The sequence below is a fragment of the Anolis carolinensis genome, chromosome 1 (assembly GCF_035594765.1).
Source record: "Anolis carolinensis isolate JA03-04 chromosome 1, rAnoCar3.1.pri, whole genome shotgun sequence".
In the NCBI taxonomy this organism is placed as follows: domain Eukaryota; kingdom Metazoa; phylum Chordata; class Lepidosauria; order Squamata; family Dactyloidae; genus Anolis; species Anolis carolinensis.
In genome coordinates, this window is record NC_085841.1 from 72,672,139 (window position 1) to 72,691,591 (window position 19,453).

At 38.1% G+C, this 19,453-nt stretch overlaps 1 protein-coding gene across 9 annotated transcripts in view; it reads right to left on the reverse strand.

The window, feature by feature from the left end:
- The window catches only part of arid1b (AT-rich interaction domain 1B), a 473,172-nt gene that overhangs the window by 110,845 nt on the left and 342,874 nt on the right, over positions 1-19,453 (reverse strand). For all 9 annotated transcript variants that reach the window (XM_062968971.1, XM_008123592.3, XM_008123599.3 and 6 more), the window contains one exon: positions 13,197-13,286. In XM_062968971.1, coding sequence (XP_062825041.1) covers positions 13,197-13,286 — 90 coding nt within the window. The remainder of the gene's footprint in view (positions 1-13,196; positions 13,287-19,453) is intronic.

Consider the following 19,453-nt stretch of genomic DNA (forward strand, 5'->3'; position numbering starts at 1 on the left):
ACATTATCTAACACAGCCAAACGGTCAATTGGGTTGCATCTACCTGCCTGACAGTTTATGATAATTCCATGAATTTCACAAGATTTTCTTAGGCGAGGAATACTCAAGAGGTAATTTTACCACTTCCTTCCTCTGAAATATAACCTGTAGTGTCTGGTACTCATTGGTGGTCTGCCAAGTAATAACCAGGAATGACCCTGAATTGGTTCTGAGATTAGACAGATTTTTTAAAGTATACGATCAAATATTTGCCCACACAAGCTCTAAAGTTATTCATTTTCCTGTGCATTGTGGGTATTTGGAAATATGAATACCCTCAAACTGTCCCAGTTTGGAGGAAGTAGCCCCTGTAAATTCTTTGCTGATGTGCTGCTCTCTCAGTTGCTTTTAAAATGTCCTGATTTTCCCTATTCCTTTACCCCCTGAATCTTTAGCTTGCTTTAGTAGCTACAAACTGTTTAAAATTCAAAAGTATTAAAGGAGGGAGAGGAGAGCAAGGGACATTCTTGTTCTTTCTGGCTGATTGAGCAAAAGCAAACAGACTTTTAATCATGTCAGAAGCGACTTGAGAACATACTGCAAGTTGCTTCTGGTGTGAGAGAACTGACTGTCTAAAGAGACGTTGCCCAGGGGATGTCCGGATGTGTTACCATCCTGCTGAGAGCCTTCTCTCATGCCCCCGCAAACTAGAGCTGACAGTCGGGAGCTCACCCTGTTTCGCAGATTCAAACCAGCAACCTTCAGGTCAGCAACCCAACCTTCAGGTCTGCAGTCCAGCCGGCACGAAGGTTTAACCCACTGCACCACTGCAGCTTTCAGCAAAAAGATGCAGCCCATCATAGCCTTTAATGTGCATCAGTGCTCTGTGGTTTATATAATCACTATCTGGGCCAGGATTTCCTATGTAGTTATCTGCATAGAGAAACCGCTTTCTTCAATACTGGTTTGAAACTGACTTAAGTGGTCAGTGTAGAAGGGCTTTACTTAAGGGAATGTTCTTTGAATTACAGTTTCTTCAGAACTCTGCACGCATGTCCCAGTTCACACACATATATATAATGACCTTTGTCCTCATAAAAAGATCCAGACTGATGTTCAAAAAATGTACCAGTGAACCTGGCTATGATGCATCCCTGCATAAGACCATTGGAGCTCTAGTTGAAGAAAATGTGACCCACATCCCAAGAGAGATAGTCCATCTCCCAGGAGGTACTATTAGCTCATAAGTTAGGACTTACGAGTTCTAGGCTAAATGAGACCTAAAGAAACTGAAAGTATTTTAATGGCTCTGTCTCAGTTTCTCCTTCTCTCACAGAACTTTTTTCATTCTGTTCACAAAGTATTTTTCCCCCTCTCACTAAGGTCACTTACATTTTCTGTCCCTGTCAGCTGGAAGCAGAGGCAATGTCACCTTTCCAAAATTGAAGAGAGCTTTTTTGATAGGAGAAGGAAAAGAAAATGAACAAGGGTGAATTCTGATGACAACAAATATGCTTCATACAAATGTAACTGAAAGGTTCAGGATCATGTAGGCTTCCTCTGATGAACGCCCAGAGGAAAGAGAATCATATGAAAAACAAGCATGTTGTATATGCTTAGTCAATGAACGTATTTAGGAATGGATGCCAGAGCCCTGGTTGCTGCATAGTTGCTTTCATGCAACAGATTGGAGCATGAGACTGGTATTTTGTATGTTTCATTGCAATGTCTGAACACAGTGAAATGCAGTGGTAGGAACCCAGCAAATTTAACCCCCTGCAGCAATTGCTTGCAATGTTCAGACAGTCTTTGAAGAGGGCTTCACTTGTGCAGAAGGAATTCTGGAAAATACTGCCTATAGGAGCAGGTCTGTTGGCTTCATGGTGTAACCTAGAATGCATCTAGCACTGGAGATACAACCAGGCCCTTTCCATATTATATTAGCACAATTATAATGTGATTACACTTTAACCTCTATGCCAATGTCCTATGGCATCCTGGGATTTGCAGTTTGCATTTAAAATTCTCAGGCAGAGAGATCTGATGCAGAAGGCTTCATAGGATTCAGTCATGGCAGTTAAAATGGAATTATAGTACTATAATTGAGCCATCCAACCCCTTCACTGGGTGTTTTAGTTCCATTTAGACTAATGGAACTAAAGCACCTAGTGAAGGATTTGGAATGATACTGAGGGTGTGAGTGCTAATGGTGGCAGATAAATGGAAACCATCAAATTGGGAGGAAAGGAATGTAAGCATCTAAGTTGAGAGGGAGCAAACAGCACACCCAATGAAGCAGGAATTCCAGCACATTGACCTCATTTTGACAGGATGCTTTGAGGTTATAAAAGGTAATGCTACAAGGCAGGAGAGAGATGTCATGGGGCAGATGACAGATTAGAAAACATGTCGGACAAGGAGGTCCACATTCTTAACTCTTCTCCTGTTCCCAGTTTGTCCCAAGACTAGGATACATAGGGAGGGGGGGGACACATTTGCAAAAACATAGAATAAACTTTTTGTGCTTATCAGAGATGGGTGATGTCTCCCTGCAAATGCAGCCCTCAGTAGTGAACAATGACAATAGTTAAGGACTTACAATTACTTACATTCTTGACACTCCACCTTTTCCAAGATTTTTCAAGGTGAATTTGAAAAAGCTTTGAGTACTGGGAGGGATGGGGGTGGGGTAAATGGGATCTACATAAGTGGAAAATATTTTAATGCACCCAAACTCTCAGAAGCAAGCAAGAGGTACTCTCAATGGTATTGTGCAGGTAACGCTAAGAAGAGAGCTGAGTGGGAAAAGATTTGCCTGCCTACAAAGCCATTAAGGCATACACCCACACCTGCTTTTTCTCAACTCCAGATGTTTCAACAATATTGGTTTGTGTTGGCAAAGTGATGTAAATACTGTTTCCTTTTCATCCTTTGTCCTCAAACTTAGGTTATTTTGCACATATCCGAGTTCAGCCCTTCCTTGGTATCAGCTGACTCCTGCACTCTATTGAAAGGTATGTTATTATAACTGTAATTATTTGGTGTTCTGTTTTAAAACAATATCTTATATATCAACACAAAACTAAAGCAGTGGTTGTAGATATTAGATAAGTGAGTCAGTATTTTAAAAAGGCTTTCAAAAAGAAGTCCAAGCAAGATTAAAAACCCTTTGAGTTAAAATATTTAGCAACAGCTAGCCTCGAGAAATGAGGCCTTTCAGAGCTCATCAGAGAAACCCGTCCCAAAGTGAGTGACCAAATTCAGTAAATTTATTGCCACCCAGGTTACATTTACTGTCACTATCTCAACTCCTTCAGCAATGAAAATTCTGACCTATTTCCCCGCCAAAGCCCAGGGGCTGAAGTTTCAGACATCTAACAAAAAATGTGAAGGAATATTTTCACTGAAGTATCTTACTCTTAGTAATTGTATAAAGACAGGAATATAATCTGATGCCCTTCCCAGTCTCAGCTACAATAAAAGTAAAATAAAATAATTCTGTTTTAGTTAAGTACAGTAGAGTCTCACTAATCCAAGCCTCGCTTATCCAAGCCTCTGGATAATCCAAGCCATTTTTGTAGTCAATGTTTTCAATATATCATGATATTTTGGTGTTAAATTCGTAAATACAGTAATTACAACATAACATTACTGCGTATTGAACTACTTTTTCTGTCAAAAAAGTTATAAAAGTTGTATAACATGAAGTTTTGGTGCTTAATTTGTAAAATCATAACCTAATTTGATGTTTAATAGGCTTTTCCTTAATCCCTCCTTGTTATCCAAGATATTCGCTTATCCAAGCTTCTGCCGGCCCGTTTAGCTTGGATAAGTGAGACTCTACTGTATATACAATATCATCTTTAACACTATAACTATATTTACCAAAAGAAAATTCCAATAACCAGCTGCTGAACAACAATATTTGTCTGAGACTTGATTTTAGATTTTGATTCAGCTGACATGATCATTTAGTTGAATCTTCTTCCACTGAGCAGTTTATGAGGATGGTCCATTCACCTGCCCATTTCACTTCTTTTTGCAAATGGCATTGCTGCTGTATATTTTGCACATGACAAAAATAATCAGCTCTGTCTAAAGATAAAGCTGGCTGGGAAGGATAATATGCCTGATATTCAAATTCAGTCTGAAGCTGATGTCCATCAGGTGCTGAAACTGGCACAGAGACTCTCCAAGCACAGAGCTGCCCTGGCAATCTGACATTAGTTTTGAAGGTTGCAGAACAGGAAAAATTGCTCCTTGTCCTTGACATGCCCTGAACAACAAGATCAAAGGTTAGTAGGACAGTTTCTCAAACCAAAAGCATAAATCCCAACTGAAAGAGAAATACCACATATCTCCCAGCTTTTCATAGATGAACAATTAAAATATGCTCAAAAAGCAGTTAACGGTGGCATTTTAAATGCTGGTAAATGTCACGACTTACCAGGCCTTTATTTATTTTGTTAATTTAGTACTTAGGAAATCAAACACTACACCAGCACTATTATACCAAGAACAGTTGCAACTTGTTACAAACCAAAATAGTCAGGACTTCAGTAAAGGCCCTAAGGATTCCTTTATAATATATATATTTTGGAGAAATATTTTTGTATCTATGGTGGCATGGTTCATTTGGGGAGGGAGGGAACAAGCCACATATGGCCGATAAAGCCCTATAGAACTTGGGCCCAAGTTATCTGAAAGACTGCATATGCCCTTGCTCAAAGTCTAAGATATGGCACTTCTCTTAATGGGTATGTTTGCTGGGAATGTGGATACTCATAGACTCTGGAACTCTGGATTCTGAGATGAAAAGGTCTACAGAGTGGTTTCAGGGATCTAGGAAACGGATGTACAAATGATTAGGAAGGTCTTAATTAGCTATATAATTGGCGTTTAATAGAAGTGGGGTCCAAATATTGAGTAGTTATGAGAAACTACACTTAAAAATGCAAAGTGTTCCACAGTGGCTCAGTTTGGCCAACCAAATTTCAGTTAACTAACCCAGAATGCACACGAGCTTTCTGCAGTCCCTTTGGATGTATAACTATAGTTAATCATTTCTAAACCTACCAGATTCATTAGAAAACTTTAAAATAGACTTCAATGTTGGCCTCTGAATCCTGGCTTGCTTGATGCTAATTATGTTTTCCAGTTCAGATACAATGGTAAGTTCTTGTTAACTATGGCTCTTATTTTCATTCACCACTAATGTAAATTGAGAAGCAGAATGGCAGTAAAGGGACTGTGTGCAGCTACACTGTATATTCGGTATTATAATAAGAAAGGAATTAATGTTTCATAGATAAATGTGTTAAATGACACTATTAGGGGGAAAATACTGAAAGTTCTGTTGTGATGTGTGCAACACGTGTGAACCAAGCCTACGTCTCTGACTGCATTTTATTTTCCTACTATGTATGTTTTAATGATTCTGTATTTTACCAAATTTAATTTGAGGTGTTAGTGGGTGTATCTGCTATATGATATATTAGATGGTTGAGGATAGGAAAATATAAAATAATAAAATAAATGCACAAGAAAAAGAAAAATAATTGCAAGAATGTGTTTATTCTGTTGTTCTCTAGATTAGACTTTATATTCCCAGGTGCAAGGAAAATAGGGGAAAGGACATCTTTTTAAGATTTAAAAACAACTCATAATGCCTTTCTAGTTGCAATTTGATTAGGATTTTTCTTACTTTGTCTCTCACTTAAAGATGGCAAATAGATGTCAGGGAAAAGAGACTCTTTATCAAATGTCAATATTAAACCATAATGGTATCTGAGTAGGATATACGAGGGAAGATTCCCTAAGAGGTATGCATGACTTTCAAAGAGATAAATGTGTTTGTGTTTCATTAAATGAAAATAAATGGGTGATGAAGTGACAGGATGTAGATGTTCGAAGCAAAGAACATTATAAAGAATAAGTAAATTGGGAGCTTGTAGTAACAGAAATTCAGTTTGCTGTTTAGTATGAGCGCGAAGAAAAGCACAAAGAGAACATCAAAATGCCTGATCACATCCCATCTGTTTCTGCTTCTTGCTGGATAACAATCTCCAGTGCCAAAAAGCCATTTAAATTTACTACATCGCAGCTACTGATAAATATCACTTCTGAGAAGATCTAATACTAAATAAGAACTTGATTTTGATATAATGCTTACATGCAGCTGTGTCAAATGGATCAAGGTTTTGCTCAGCTCAACACCTGGATTGTATAAGGCTGCAATTTGTAACCCACTGTGATTCTTTGCAATACCTCTTTCTTTCCCCCTGAACACAGTACTAGAACACCCTTTCCTCCCCACCCCCATGCAAAACCAAGACACAAAGCAAGATGAAACACTACCACAAGATGCAGCACGTAAATGACGGGAAGAAAGAAAAAGGCCCTAGAGGAAGAAGGATGAAAAGCTGGATATTGGCAAAGGGTGGCAAAGACGAGGGGTTTTCGGAAGCTCTCATGATGGGTACCTTCCTTGCAGATCTGACAGTCACAGAATGGTGCCATGAAACTGCCTCCAGCAATGGAATACATTTTCTAGCACATCACAGCAACTGCAATGGCATCAATTCTACTTGCAATCCATGTCCAAACAGAGGGGGGGGGGGAGTTCTCAGTGGTCCTATTTCAGCACATCTCAAGGACTAATTAAATCCTCATTACTTTCTTCTAATTATTCCAGAGCTCTGGGATTTTTCTGAGCAAGTCTCTGATGTTGCACCAGATGAAAAGGGTTAAATAACCTGTGTTGATTTTGAAACTCCGGACCTATTCCAGACCTTTAGCATATCATCAGCATTATCATGAATATTTAACTACATACTGCTGTGAAAATTATAATGTGAGAACAATTAAAAGTTTTTTTAATTAATCCTGACCCATATACATTTCCCTTAATAAATAAAGGCTTTTAAAGTTACCCCGACACAAGAGTGTATGCCAGAGTAACAGCATGAGAGCATTTAATGTTTCCATTAGATTCTGTGTTTTTAGCTATTTCCTCTCTGCTATTTTAATCTGAGAATGATGAACTTGGCATACTTATTTCAAACTGAAAAGTGCATTCAGGATGCCAAACAAATGAGTGTTCAGTGATTTCTCTTAGAATAAAGGGAAAAAATATATAGCCACTTTTATTAGTTTCTTAATAATGAATTCTCCATTATTCTTACAGAGAGATCACATAATAGATAAATAATATTTCAATATTTTCACACATTACATGTATAAAATGAAATATTATGTATCTATGGAGTGGGGGGACACATGTACATTACAGATCCCTCTGCTGTCGAATTTTTGGAAGAACAGTAGCTCCCTCCCTTCTGCCTATTTCTTGCCATTTTGAAATAAATTTGAACTCCTGAAAACCTCTGAAAAGCAGTATTCTACAACAAGATCCACAGGTTCTATTTGTCTTATTTTTCTTTGAAAAATCAGTTTTTCAGCAACTGAGCATGAACTTTTCCCATCTTGATTTCCATTGCTGAAATGTGTGTCAGGACCTGCCACAGCTGCCCTTTCCTACTTTAGACACAAACTTGTAGTATTTTTTTGGACTAGACTCTAGCATACTGTAGTTTCAATTCACACAAATGGGGTGATAAAGGGGAATTTCCTGGAGGTGTTGGCTCCTACATTTATATTACTGTTTGTCTATGTTTCCTACAACATCAAGGACAGGATTTCAAGTATGATCTCTCCTGACCCTACTACAATGTAAGACTGTACTTTAGAAGTTTTAAATACCTACAAATGAGATGTATATTTTTAAATAATGCAGTTCTTCTAATAGTGGTTACTCCCAACAGATGGCCATCCAGCCTCTGCTTAAATGCATCCCCTAACAAAGCAATAAGCAGACACAAAATCTAAAAGGTTTTTGCACTAATAATTCAGTTTAAATATTATTGTAACTATTAAAACTAAGGCAAACATGAGTTAAATCAAAGCTCAGACCAGGGAATTCCTGCTAGAAGAAAGGTTTCAAGTTAGTCTGCTAAACTCATTGCCTCAGTGGGCACTGCGGCCCTTTATCAAGTAGAAGCAGCCCTCAAGTTACAAATATGTGACTTACATATGACTCCTAGTTACAAACGGGGGTGAGACAATAAGATGTGAGAGGAAATCTGTCCATTGGAAGTAGGCATGTACAATCAATAAAAAAAGTTTCAAAGGTCATTACAAAATTAGGGGGTACTGGCATTTCGTTTCTAAAGTGATTCTAAAGTATAGTTAGTGAAAATTTCATTATTATAACAAGAGTAACGAAATTTTGTTACTTTTTTGTTATAGTAATTGCACATAATTACTATAATTGGGCAAACTTCAGGGGCTTTTTTCTCCATCATTTTTTCTATTGCTATTGCTATTGGGATGAAACTTGCTACAATGGTAGAACGTATTTATCACTGTTAGCCAATCAAGTTTCAGAGCGTTTCAATTATCCACAGTTTTTGGGGGAATTTTCAAAGTTTTTATCAACAACGTTTTTTTTTAAAAAAACCCTACAAGAACTAGCTCCTTGAATTTTCTATACAATGACACAAGATAACGGGATCATTTCCCCCAACTTTCAGCAGTATTTATACATCTACTGATTTTAGGGAAACTGACCTTGGTAGGCTTCTAAGATTTACAAAATGCAAACTAAAAAGTATTGGGTAAATTTCAATTTTTAAGTTTTTGGCACGGGCCATGCCCATGTATTGGATATCGCCTCGTAAGTACGAATTTAACAAATTTGATACAACCTACGAGGACTAACTAAAAAAATGCACACCTCTACGAGGAAGGGAAATTCACTGTTGTAAGAGTTATCATAGGGAAAAGATGCCTCCACTGAAGCTTTATCACTATTCCTTGTTTCCAAAATGTTCAATTGTCACAGGGACAGGAAGTGAGATGAAATTTTTTGAACAGGGGCACAGACAGCAAAACAAATTACATGCACATATACTTAAAAAGAAGCAAACAAAAAAAATCATATCTATTTGTCTGAGGCTCTATTTCGTGATAGTGGTGTATACAGTAGAGTCGTATTACAGCTTACTTGTCCGAACGTGTCTCCCACTATGACCTACCACGTAATTTAAGATCTTCAGAGGAGGCCCTGCTCTCGGTCCCGCCAGCCTCACAGGTGCGGCTGGCGGGGACAAGAGACAGGGCCTTCTCAGTGGTGGCTCCTTGGCTGTGGAACCTCTTCCCTGGTGACATCCGGCAGGCTCCACCCTTTTGAGTTTTAGAAAGAAAGTGAAGACCTGGCTATGCGAGCAAGCATTCAAAGAATAAGTTTCGTTGTCTTTGACTCGGTCTGGACTAAGGTTTATGTACAAGGTTTTGTGGATGAATGGCTCAAGTATTTTGTATTATTTTAAAACTTTATTTAATTGCTTATGCTTTATTCTTTTGCATTGTTGTGTATTGGCATTGAATTCTGCCAGTTTTGTAAGCCGCCCTGAGTCCCTTCGGGTGAGAAGGGCGGGATAGAAATGATGGAAATAAATAAATAAAATTAAACCTTTAGGTTTAAGAACATGATCATCCCAACTGGGTACTCCCAATTGTAGAAAACAAGAAAAATTAAGCAGATTTAGATATAAATAATTGTGATCATAATAGTTTGTTCATGTGGCTTCAGCTCAAGAAAGATGAAGCATAGATCTTAAAAGACTAAAAAGAACACAGAAAATGTGACTGAGATTATATGGCAGAGCACTCAGCACTCTGAGGTCTTTGCAATAAACACATTTCTTTTGTTCATGCAGTGCATTCATTTCTCTGAGCAAGAAGAGAAATGTTAATCAAAGAGCTAGAAGGAACAAAAACACTGCCTGAAATGGGAGAGTCACTTGGTGTTTTTAGCTGGAAACGTTTAGATTGTTAAGTCAAGTGTTTAAATTACTGTAACAGATGCCTGCGGATCAGGTGTCTTCAGCAGGAACGATTTTCTGCTTGGGTTTTTATCAGTAAATGACAAGCACCTTCCCTTTGAGCCCTCATGCTCTCACTTCTTCTGTTCCATGGAAAACAGTTCAAGCAAGCAAAAGAATCAACTAATGCAACAGCCTTTTAAAAAGGTGAAGTTTTCCATTTCAAAGAAGTTTCTAATCAATGACATGGCACAAAAGGGAATGTTTATATGTGCACTGCTCAGACCTTACAGAAGCATTGGGGAAACGGGCTCTGCAAAAATCAATATGACCTCACTGGTTACAAATTTCATATCTGCTGCATGAAACAAATGGACATTTTAAACAAGCTAGGTCACAAAAGATTAGCTGTAGCATGACAGGAGCTTCAAATAAATATTCAGAATAAAAAGACAGCTCCTTCGAGGAGAAACAGTGGAAAAACTTTTTAGCAACAAAATGGCAGCTACCTTTGTGCCAATAAAGCAATTTGAAGATTAGAGGCTAAATTCTCAAACTGCAGGTCACAATAAATTATTCATCAAAAATAAACCATTTTTATTTGGCCTTGTGATTAAGAGTTGGATGCATCTCCCCGCTGCACTTCATCAGATTCTTCATCAAGCAAAGACACTGATGCTTTGCTCCAATCAATGACCTCAGCTGGAAACCTTCCCAAGGGCAAATAAATGTATGGCAGGAAGAGATTTAAGCCCCAGAACTTGTAGTGGACCTGCAGCCCAAGATTTAATGCTAAATGAAAAATTCCCCACCCTTCCTTTAGTCCTGTAGGTCCGACGTGATTTAGGTATCTCAACTAAAACCAAATGGCAATGTATTTTTGGGCTTCCTGCAAAAATATTTTCATTTTGTAGGATGTGAGAAAGAACTGCACCTTTGGCTGACGGGTGAGAAGATATGAGTCATGATGCACTTTTAAAACTGAACCTACTGCTTTGAACAAGAAAGCACTCATTTCTCTGAAACACAATCACTGGGAATCTGTGCCACTACTTCTTCTTGATATAAAGAAACCTTACGTTGTCACCATTCTCCAAGATTCAGCAAAAAAATAAATCTTGAACTGGACACTTTGCAGATAACAACACTGTGAAATCAATTCCAACAGTTACAAATGGTGTACAAAGTGTGTTGAATGTTTCCCTTAAATACCTTATTGCGGAGGTTACACCAATGCTCACACCATGCTTCAACTGCTGATAAATATCTAGTGGAAAATACAACAAGGAGTTCGCACCAAGAAAATAATAGATGCCTAGGCCACTCGACCTATCTTAGTAAGACCCCCCCCCCCCCCCCCCAAAAGGTCTAACTGCCATTCTGGACCAGAATGAAGAAGGCGGGGCCAGGAAGATATCTTTCCACCATGTCTCCTGTATCAATTTAACAATATAATAATATATAAAACTCATATTATACTATACTAATATTGTACTATATTGTGTGTGTGTGTGTGTGTATATATATATATATAAAATAGTGATAATATTATGATGTAATAGAATGTAATAATAATAATAACAACACACTATTATAATTGTATATTTATATTACATGTAATATTACTAATAATATTGCAATATAGTTGTATAGTATAATATAATAATATATAATGCTTATATAGTGCTTATATTGTGCTATACTAATAATATACTATACTGTATGTATATATAACTTGTAAGCCGCCCAGAGTCCCCTTCAGGGTGAGAAGGGAGGGAAATAAATGTTGCTAATAAATAAATGAATAAATATCTTGGAAACCTGATATTCATTAGACGACTGCCCTGTTAGGTTTGTGTGAACAAGCTAACTGACAGTATTGTGGTGTGTGAATGATACCCTGTTCAACCATGGCAACAAACACATGTCCAAATTAATGCCTTACTTTAAAGAACATGGAATGTAGGCAAGATTGAGTACAGTCTTTCTCTCTATCTTTCCCATCTTCTAAAAATTGCTGATGTGAATATAAGATCAGAAGTACAGTGTTCCCTTGCAATCTCGTGGTTCACTTTCTGCGGATTCGCTCTATCGTGGATTTTTTAAAAATTATTTATTTATTTGTTTACCCACCCCATTGCTGCTTTTAATACTGGCGGGAGAAGCTCCTACCCTCACTTCCGGGTTTGCCCCGGTGGTGGGCATTTTTGGGCACGAGATTTCAGAGTCTCATGACCGCACCTCGTGCCTTGGGAGGTGTGGCTTGCACACGGGGCGCTCTTGTGAGACTCTGAAGTTGCGCGCGCAAAAATAGCCACCGCCAGGGCGAACCCGGAAGTGAGGGTAGGAGCCTCCTGCCCATCCCAAAGTACTTGTGCCTTGGTCTGAAGTGGTGCTGGGGGTGGCACAAAAAGGTAGAGCGAGGTAGAGCCTCTGCTGCCGCCCCCCCCTCTCACCCTCCCTCCTTTGCTTGCTCGCTTACTGGGCGGAGCGGCCTTCCTTCTTCCCTGGCTTCAGGAGCAAAGGCAGCCAGGGCAACAAGGCAGCCACAAAGCAAGGGGCCCGCTGGCGCTGGTAAGAAAGGCTTCACTCCCTCCAGGGTTTGCAAGGGGAGAAAGGCCACTTAACTATTAAAATAATGTTTATATATTAAAATAAATATAGTGCCACTACGTGGTTTTTCAGTTTTTGCGGGCAGGCCTGGAATCTAACCCCTGCAAAAAATGAGGGAGCACTGTACATACATATATGTTATGTTAGTTCACACAATCTCGCTTCTCACTGTAAAATTAAACTCTGCTCCTCTAAGATCATGCCTAGCATATCTTAATTGCAGTGAGAAATGTCCCTAGACATTCTGAGAAGGACAGGACAGAAATACATCAATTTCCAGCCTACCAATGCCAATCTGCTTTATTTCTATAGGAAAAGAAAATGAAGGGATCATACACAAAAACACATGAATTTATCAACACTATGAAAACTATGGGAAAAATGCTATTTGTAAAGCAGTTTAACATGCATATCCTTCAGAGACTAAATTCTAAGTCAGATATTTATAAATAATGTTTCCTGTATCCAAACTCTTTTTGAGATCTTCTGATAACAAATGTTTTTAGAACACTGAGCTATTTCTTTTAACAAAATTCTTGTAATTCTCTTTTTCATTTACTGTCCCCACAGGAAATAGTTTTTCATTTACACACACACACACACACACACACACACACACACACACTAATAAATGAGGAAAAGTCCTTGCTGAAAGAACACACAAGTAAATTTCACCCTCCTTTGATCAGCGTTTTATACCATTTAGCTCCCAACACACACCTCGATCCTGGGGCATCGGTGACTGGCTCAAAGCAGGATGGGATCCAGATTCCGACTGGCTACCAGGAGTCTGGGATGGCATCTGGCTACCTGAAACACATGTAGGTAAAGAAAATAAATAACTTGCTCCCAGTGAAGCAAAACTTGCTGTAAGAAAACATTACTGTAAACGTTTTACTTGGTTATAAATTCAGTGGGGAATACTCCAGGGAATGCATGCACAAGACTTCTCTGTAAATGATCCCAACTGCAGTATGTCCTTCCCAGAGATAATGCAATAGATTTATCCTTTCCACAATCATATATATATATTGCTTGGAGCCGAAGGAAAAAGTGTGCATAAACACATTTAACAGGCATGCTGATATGTTCAATTTTGTACTGAGGCTGATCCCGACATTACTGATATGATCCAATTTGCAGCTGCAAAGCTCCTGACACATATTTTTGAGACGGTTTAACAAAACCCAAGTCTTGTTAAACAATGGGACTCATCCTGTTGCGTTTTAACTGGCCTCCAACCAGGAATGGGTAGCTGCCAACAAGAGAACTGAAGATAAATTTCATTTGCGTTGTTTGAAACAAAACAAAACAATCTACCACTGAATCAATGGACTGAATGTTATCTCTGACTCAAATTTAACAGAACAGTAAAACCAATATGTATATAAAGCTTGTGGCATGCACTGTGTCATCCAAAGAAGAGCTTAAATCGTAACTTATACTATGTAAAACTAGCACGTAAACTGACAGCGCAAAAAAAATAAAATAAAATACAAGTAACATTTAACCAAAGGATTATGTGACTTTACAAATGGCATCACAAGCTGATTTACATTTTGACCTGAATATCTACATAGCTATGGGCAATGAGGCAGACAGAACTGCTTGCATCAACAGTAGCTATACCACTATTTATATGAGGTCAAATTACACATGACACCAGATGCCTCTTTGAATTCTGTCATTCAGATTCTTTTCCAATCCCTTGTCCACTAACAGTTGCCCAAAAGGGTGGAGGATCTGGAAATGGAACAAGGACAGGATTTATTATCCTTTTCCCTTGTACTGTTTTTTTCAGTGGGAAACACTGCCAACTTCCTACTTAAACTAGAAACGCCTAAATAAAGCATATAGCCATTTTGAGATCCATAGGATAAATGTTGGCCCAGTTAACATGTCTGTCAGCCATGCTCACAGTATGCTACAGAATTATTCTAAGGTCATCTTGACAAAACTATGTCCATGGAGCCAAAAAAGCAATAAAGCAATGCCTTCATCATCGTCAGTCCTTCTCTCAACTACTGATGGAATGGAAAATCAATGATTTCTTGACTGGGGTCAATTTTTGAGTTCCTGATCCCTTAAATTTTTTATGTGGGAAAAAAAATAACATGTCAAAGGTTCCTACAAAAGTTGGGAACTTCTTACCCTCATTTTCAACATGATGTAAATTGCACTCTTTCTGAGACTACACAAGAGGTTGAGAAATGCACAGCTTTGCAGCAAAAATCTATGCTTAAGATATTTTCACTACACACAGAAAAATGCAGCTTTTTTGAGAAAAAACCCCACCTATTTACATTCTTTTTCACCATATGCTTGGCAAAAGTGCACAAAATGCAAAACTGATTTGCAAGCTATATCCCCACCATTTGAACATTACGAGGAAAAGTTTGACACTATGATTGAAGCCACTGCCAGTTTGAATACTATACAACCTAAATGTTAAGCAACAGGAGAGAAAACTTCAACTAACTGAAGCCACAGTCACACATTATGGGTATCTGCAAGACTGCGCTTTTCTATAATCCTGCATAATCCTTGCACAATGTTGGTGTCATCTGGTCAAGATTTTTATTGGGCAGGATTGCCATTTTCTATATTTAAAAACGTCTAGCAACCTTCCTCAAAACACTGGAACAGTGTTGTCCCCCCCCCCCAAATTAGCATACTACATACTTTCTGGCTGCACAATTCTGAGGAAAAGCTGCATGGTTCTATAAGCAAGTTGCACATATTTCATGGAAAGTTTGAGCATTTTCCCAGCAATGCATGAGGGAAATATCCCTAGTGTTCTGTAAATATAAGACAACATACTGTTACATTGTTCTCGTGATTTGTTGGGGCTTGAAAAAATTGAGAGATATCATTCCTACTCCCACCATAACCTTGCTGTACCAGAATTTTGTATGTCCTGGCTATGGGTGCTACTGCCAACAAAATCACTCCAGATAATATTACTGTGCAGTACAATATTTTAGGTCTTGCAGTGCTGGCCAGTTTTCTTTGGTACCTCAGCGAAAAAAAATTAGAATGCACTATTCAAATTGGAAAGAAACCCTCTACTGCTGCCAGCTTCGGAAGAAGGATTTTACTTAGGATTACAGCTAGGAAAGAAAAAGCAAATGTTTCCCCTCCACTGCCTGATATGAGACTCCTAAGAGATGCTGGCTGCATTTACAATGGGAAGATACACAACAAATACTACATTCAGCAAAGGATAAGAGGGATCCTCTCACCTCTGCAGGAGTCTGCTGTATATCATGCAGCTATGGACCAGTCTACATAGGGATCACCAAATGTAGAGTCCAAACACAAATCAAGGAACATGAAAGGAACTGCAGACTAATTCAACCAGAGAAGTCATCCAGACACAAGATAGCTTACCACACATAGAAAAATAAATACTGCAATACACAATTTAGAATAACATAAAGAAACAGTATAACACAATAAAAACTACAGAACCGGGATGAGGGTGGAGAGCAGGAAAAGTTCCACAATTTTAATGCCTTTGTAAAAACTGGCAATGCAAAGGGGGTCAGGTGTACATGCCTGGAAAGGCCATGCAAGGCTCTGCTTTCTACAATGGAACAAGACTTCTCCCTTGTTTTCATCAGATGAACATCCATCAGCACAAGAACAATAATAGGACTTTCGTATCTACTAGTTTCTTCCAAAGTACATATGCTGAAAAGCATTTCCACTGCAAATGAATTTTTAATATGTGGAGATAAAGCAGGGATTAAATATAGGAGGAAGAAAACAAAAACAATAATATTGCTAACGGAAATGAATCGTCAGCAATAACTTAGCCTTTGACACTGCATTTCATTTGGAGTGCTTCCACAATATTATGGTAGCAATAGCCCCACAAACAGGATAATATATTTTTAGTTTCTATTACTACTACTAATAGAAATGAACAGTAGTTATCTCTACTAGCAGTATCATTTGTGATTACCAGCATGGTATGCAATGACCCACTAAATGTGCATTTTTAAACAGGGCAATCCACATCGGCTGGTAACCCTAGTGTATGCTTTCAACATTTTGCATCGCCAATGGCTTTTTTGGCAGTTGGGTCCAGAAACTCAGGTTTTAAAAAGAAACTATAGAAACTGAGATGCTAGTGAATTTAACAAATGCCTCAAGAAGATATATATACTGATAGTTAGCAGGCAGTTGGCTTTTGCAGGCTTATTTTAACATGGAAATTTATTCATCTCAAGAGCCGAAAGACAGCCCAACAACACAGGAACACTGAAAAATGCTGAGAGGGACTGAATCTAAATACCAGCAGAAGAATAAACATCTGCTCTTAAAACCAGAAGTCTGAACTTAAGTATCCTTTGGAATCATTTATTTGGTTTTTGTTTAGACTTGCATGTTGAGGAGTGGGAATAACATAGCATTAGAGAGAAAAATCATTGGAGATATTTTTCAAGTTCTGTTTGTATAAATTAATGCTTCTATTTTACAAGAAGTAGTTCACCAGAACCACCACAATGCGATGCATACCTTACGAAGCCTTCCTGCAGGGCTCAATAAAATCAGGATTAGCTCACGTTAATGCTTTTTCATTGATAAGTTATAATGTTCTTATTGCACCCATGGAACTGCTTTATCAATAGAAGAGGGAAGGGGGTCATTCCCCACAAAGCTCCTGGTGCAAGCGCATATAATCTCATCCAGAAATCTGTGACATAACACCCACCACAGAGGACACAAACTGGAGGAAAAGGAAGGTTTCTCATATTATTTAATGTCTAACAAGTAGAACATTGGTTTTAAATTCATGGTTATGGTTTTAAAGTAGGTGGCTGAAACTGCAAAATTAAAAGAGAAATAAGCATTCGTCATCATCTTTTTTAAAAAATACAGAATATTCATGCAGGCATTCAAGAATACAAAAAATATAAAAGTTAGGTCTAATTTTACAAAGCACAATATGGGTGCATCTATATATATTGCAGGGGCTTGTCAACACTGACTATATAATGCTATACTACGCAAGCTGCCCAAATGCTTTGGAATCATGAGAACCATCATTTTACAAAGTCTTTAGCCTTCTCTACCAAAAGCTGGTGTTTCATGAAACTACAAATCCCAGGAATTTTACATCACTGAGCCATGATTGATAAAGTGGTGTCAATCTGCATTAATTCTACTGTTTCGATGCACCCTATGTTTACCCTGGGAGAATGGACAGTTTTTATATGTCTTGTGTTTCTTCTCTGATTATGACAAGTAATAGTCATTTTTAAACTTTAATAGTCTTGGGGCACAGATGGCAGAGAGCATCCTGCCCCAAGATTTTGTTGATAGAAAAACAGAATCAGATGGGAATGGGGTTTTCCCCTTCCCGTTGTAGCCTTCTGCCCACTCCAAAAAACAAAAACAAAAACAAAAACAAAAAAAACGCCCAACCTTACAAAGACTTGGGAACTTGCCTGTTGCCAGTTTTCAGGAAACTCCAAGTTATGCAGGGAGAAGAAGATCAGTTGTTACTGATTTTGCAATGTAGTATCAGCACTATGTTGGATTTGGGTGAGGATTCTTGCATGAATGTGTTGCATGCCTTCAAGATGCTTCAATCTCAGGTACACCTAAGAAGGAGTTTTCTTGCAAATATTTCTTTGGAGAGAGTTTGCCATTGCCTTCCTGAGTTGAGAGTGTGTGACTTCACCCTGGTGACTTAGGCCCCTTCTACATTGCCATATAATCCAGATTATCAAATCAGATAATCTACACTCTCTGCTTTGAACTGGATTATATGAGTCTACACTGCCATATGATCCAGTTAAAAGCAGATAATCTGGATTTTATAAGGCAGTGTAAAAGGGGCCCTAGTGGGTTTTCATGGCAGAACTGGGACTTCAACCCTCAAATCCATTACATCATGCTGACTACCTGAGTTCTTGAATACTTTATGTTAAATTTGAATATATAAAAAACTACTTCTGTACAACAAGAAACTGAGCTATCGAGTTAATACCTCTTGCTTTGTTATACTATGATTTTAAACTTCTGGAAGAAATAAGTTATAGGGAGTTACTTTCACTTTTAACTTGAGAAATGTTTGATCTACTTAGCAAAAGAGCCGGGACTATCTCAGCTTAAACAAGAAGAAAATATTAGCAACACACAAACCTCTAATGCTATAAATGGCAGACTGAGCAAATTAAACTTTCCAAAGGCAAATCTAGTCTTCTTTGCACTACTATACTGCTTCGACATATAAGAACATAAGATATTGATTTTGCCATACTCAAAATCTCCCTGTAGTAAAGGGACCTCATATTAACATCTATACAAATATTAACTTCCCTATTTTTAAGACAAAAAATGGCGCCATTTGTTCCTCAAAGTTGTTTTAGTGTGTCACAGTCTGCAGCCAAATGCCTTGATTCCAGCATGTTTAAGAAAAAGTAAAATGCATCAAAACCACTGGCACTGTTTTCAATAAGATGTAGTAAGCGATTATGTTTTTAGTGGTATGTTACAATGGACATAGGATGGATCCAGTAATTCCAGGCTGTAAACAAACAGCCAAAAGATTCATCCTGCATATGCCTGAAGCGATGCCACTTAATAGAATATTTCAAGGAAACCTAAAATATCATATCACACTGTACCATGGAAAACCATGAATAGCTAAATGAGAATACAACTGTTTCTCTCTTAGAATAACTGGATTTATGCACGTTTAGACCTTTGGCTTTCTATGGACTATCTGTGCTGCCTTGTTTCTAAGTGCACTAGTTTTTGTGCTACAGCTACAAACAGGCAAGCAGAGAGGCATTGCTAGAAAGACCTTGAACTAAAATTATCTGAGTGGATTAAATAGTACTCTTCCATAGCAATGAATACGTTCAAAGCAAATTTATGTTGCTCAGTTTATCTGGCAGAGAAGTAGATTATAATGTGTGCAGGCCTGCTTGTTATATATATATATATATATATATATATAT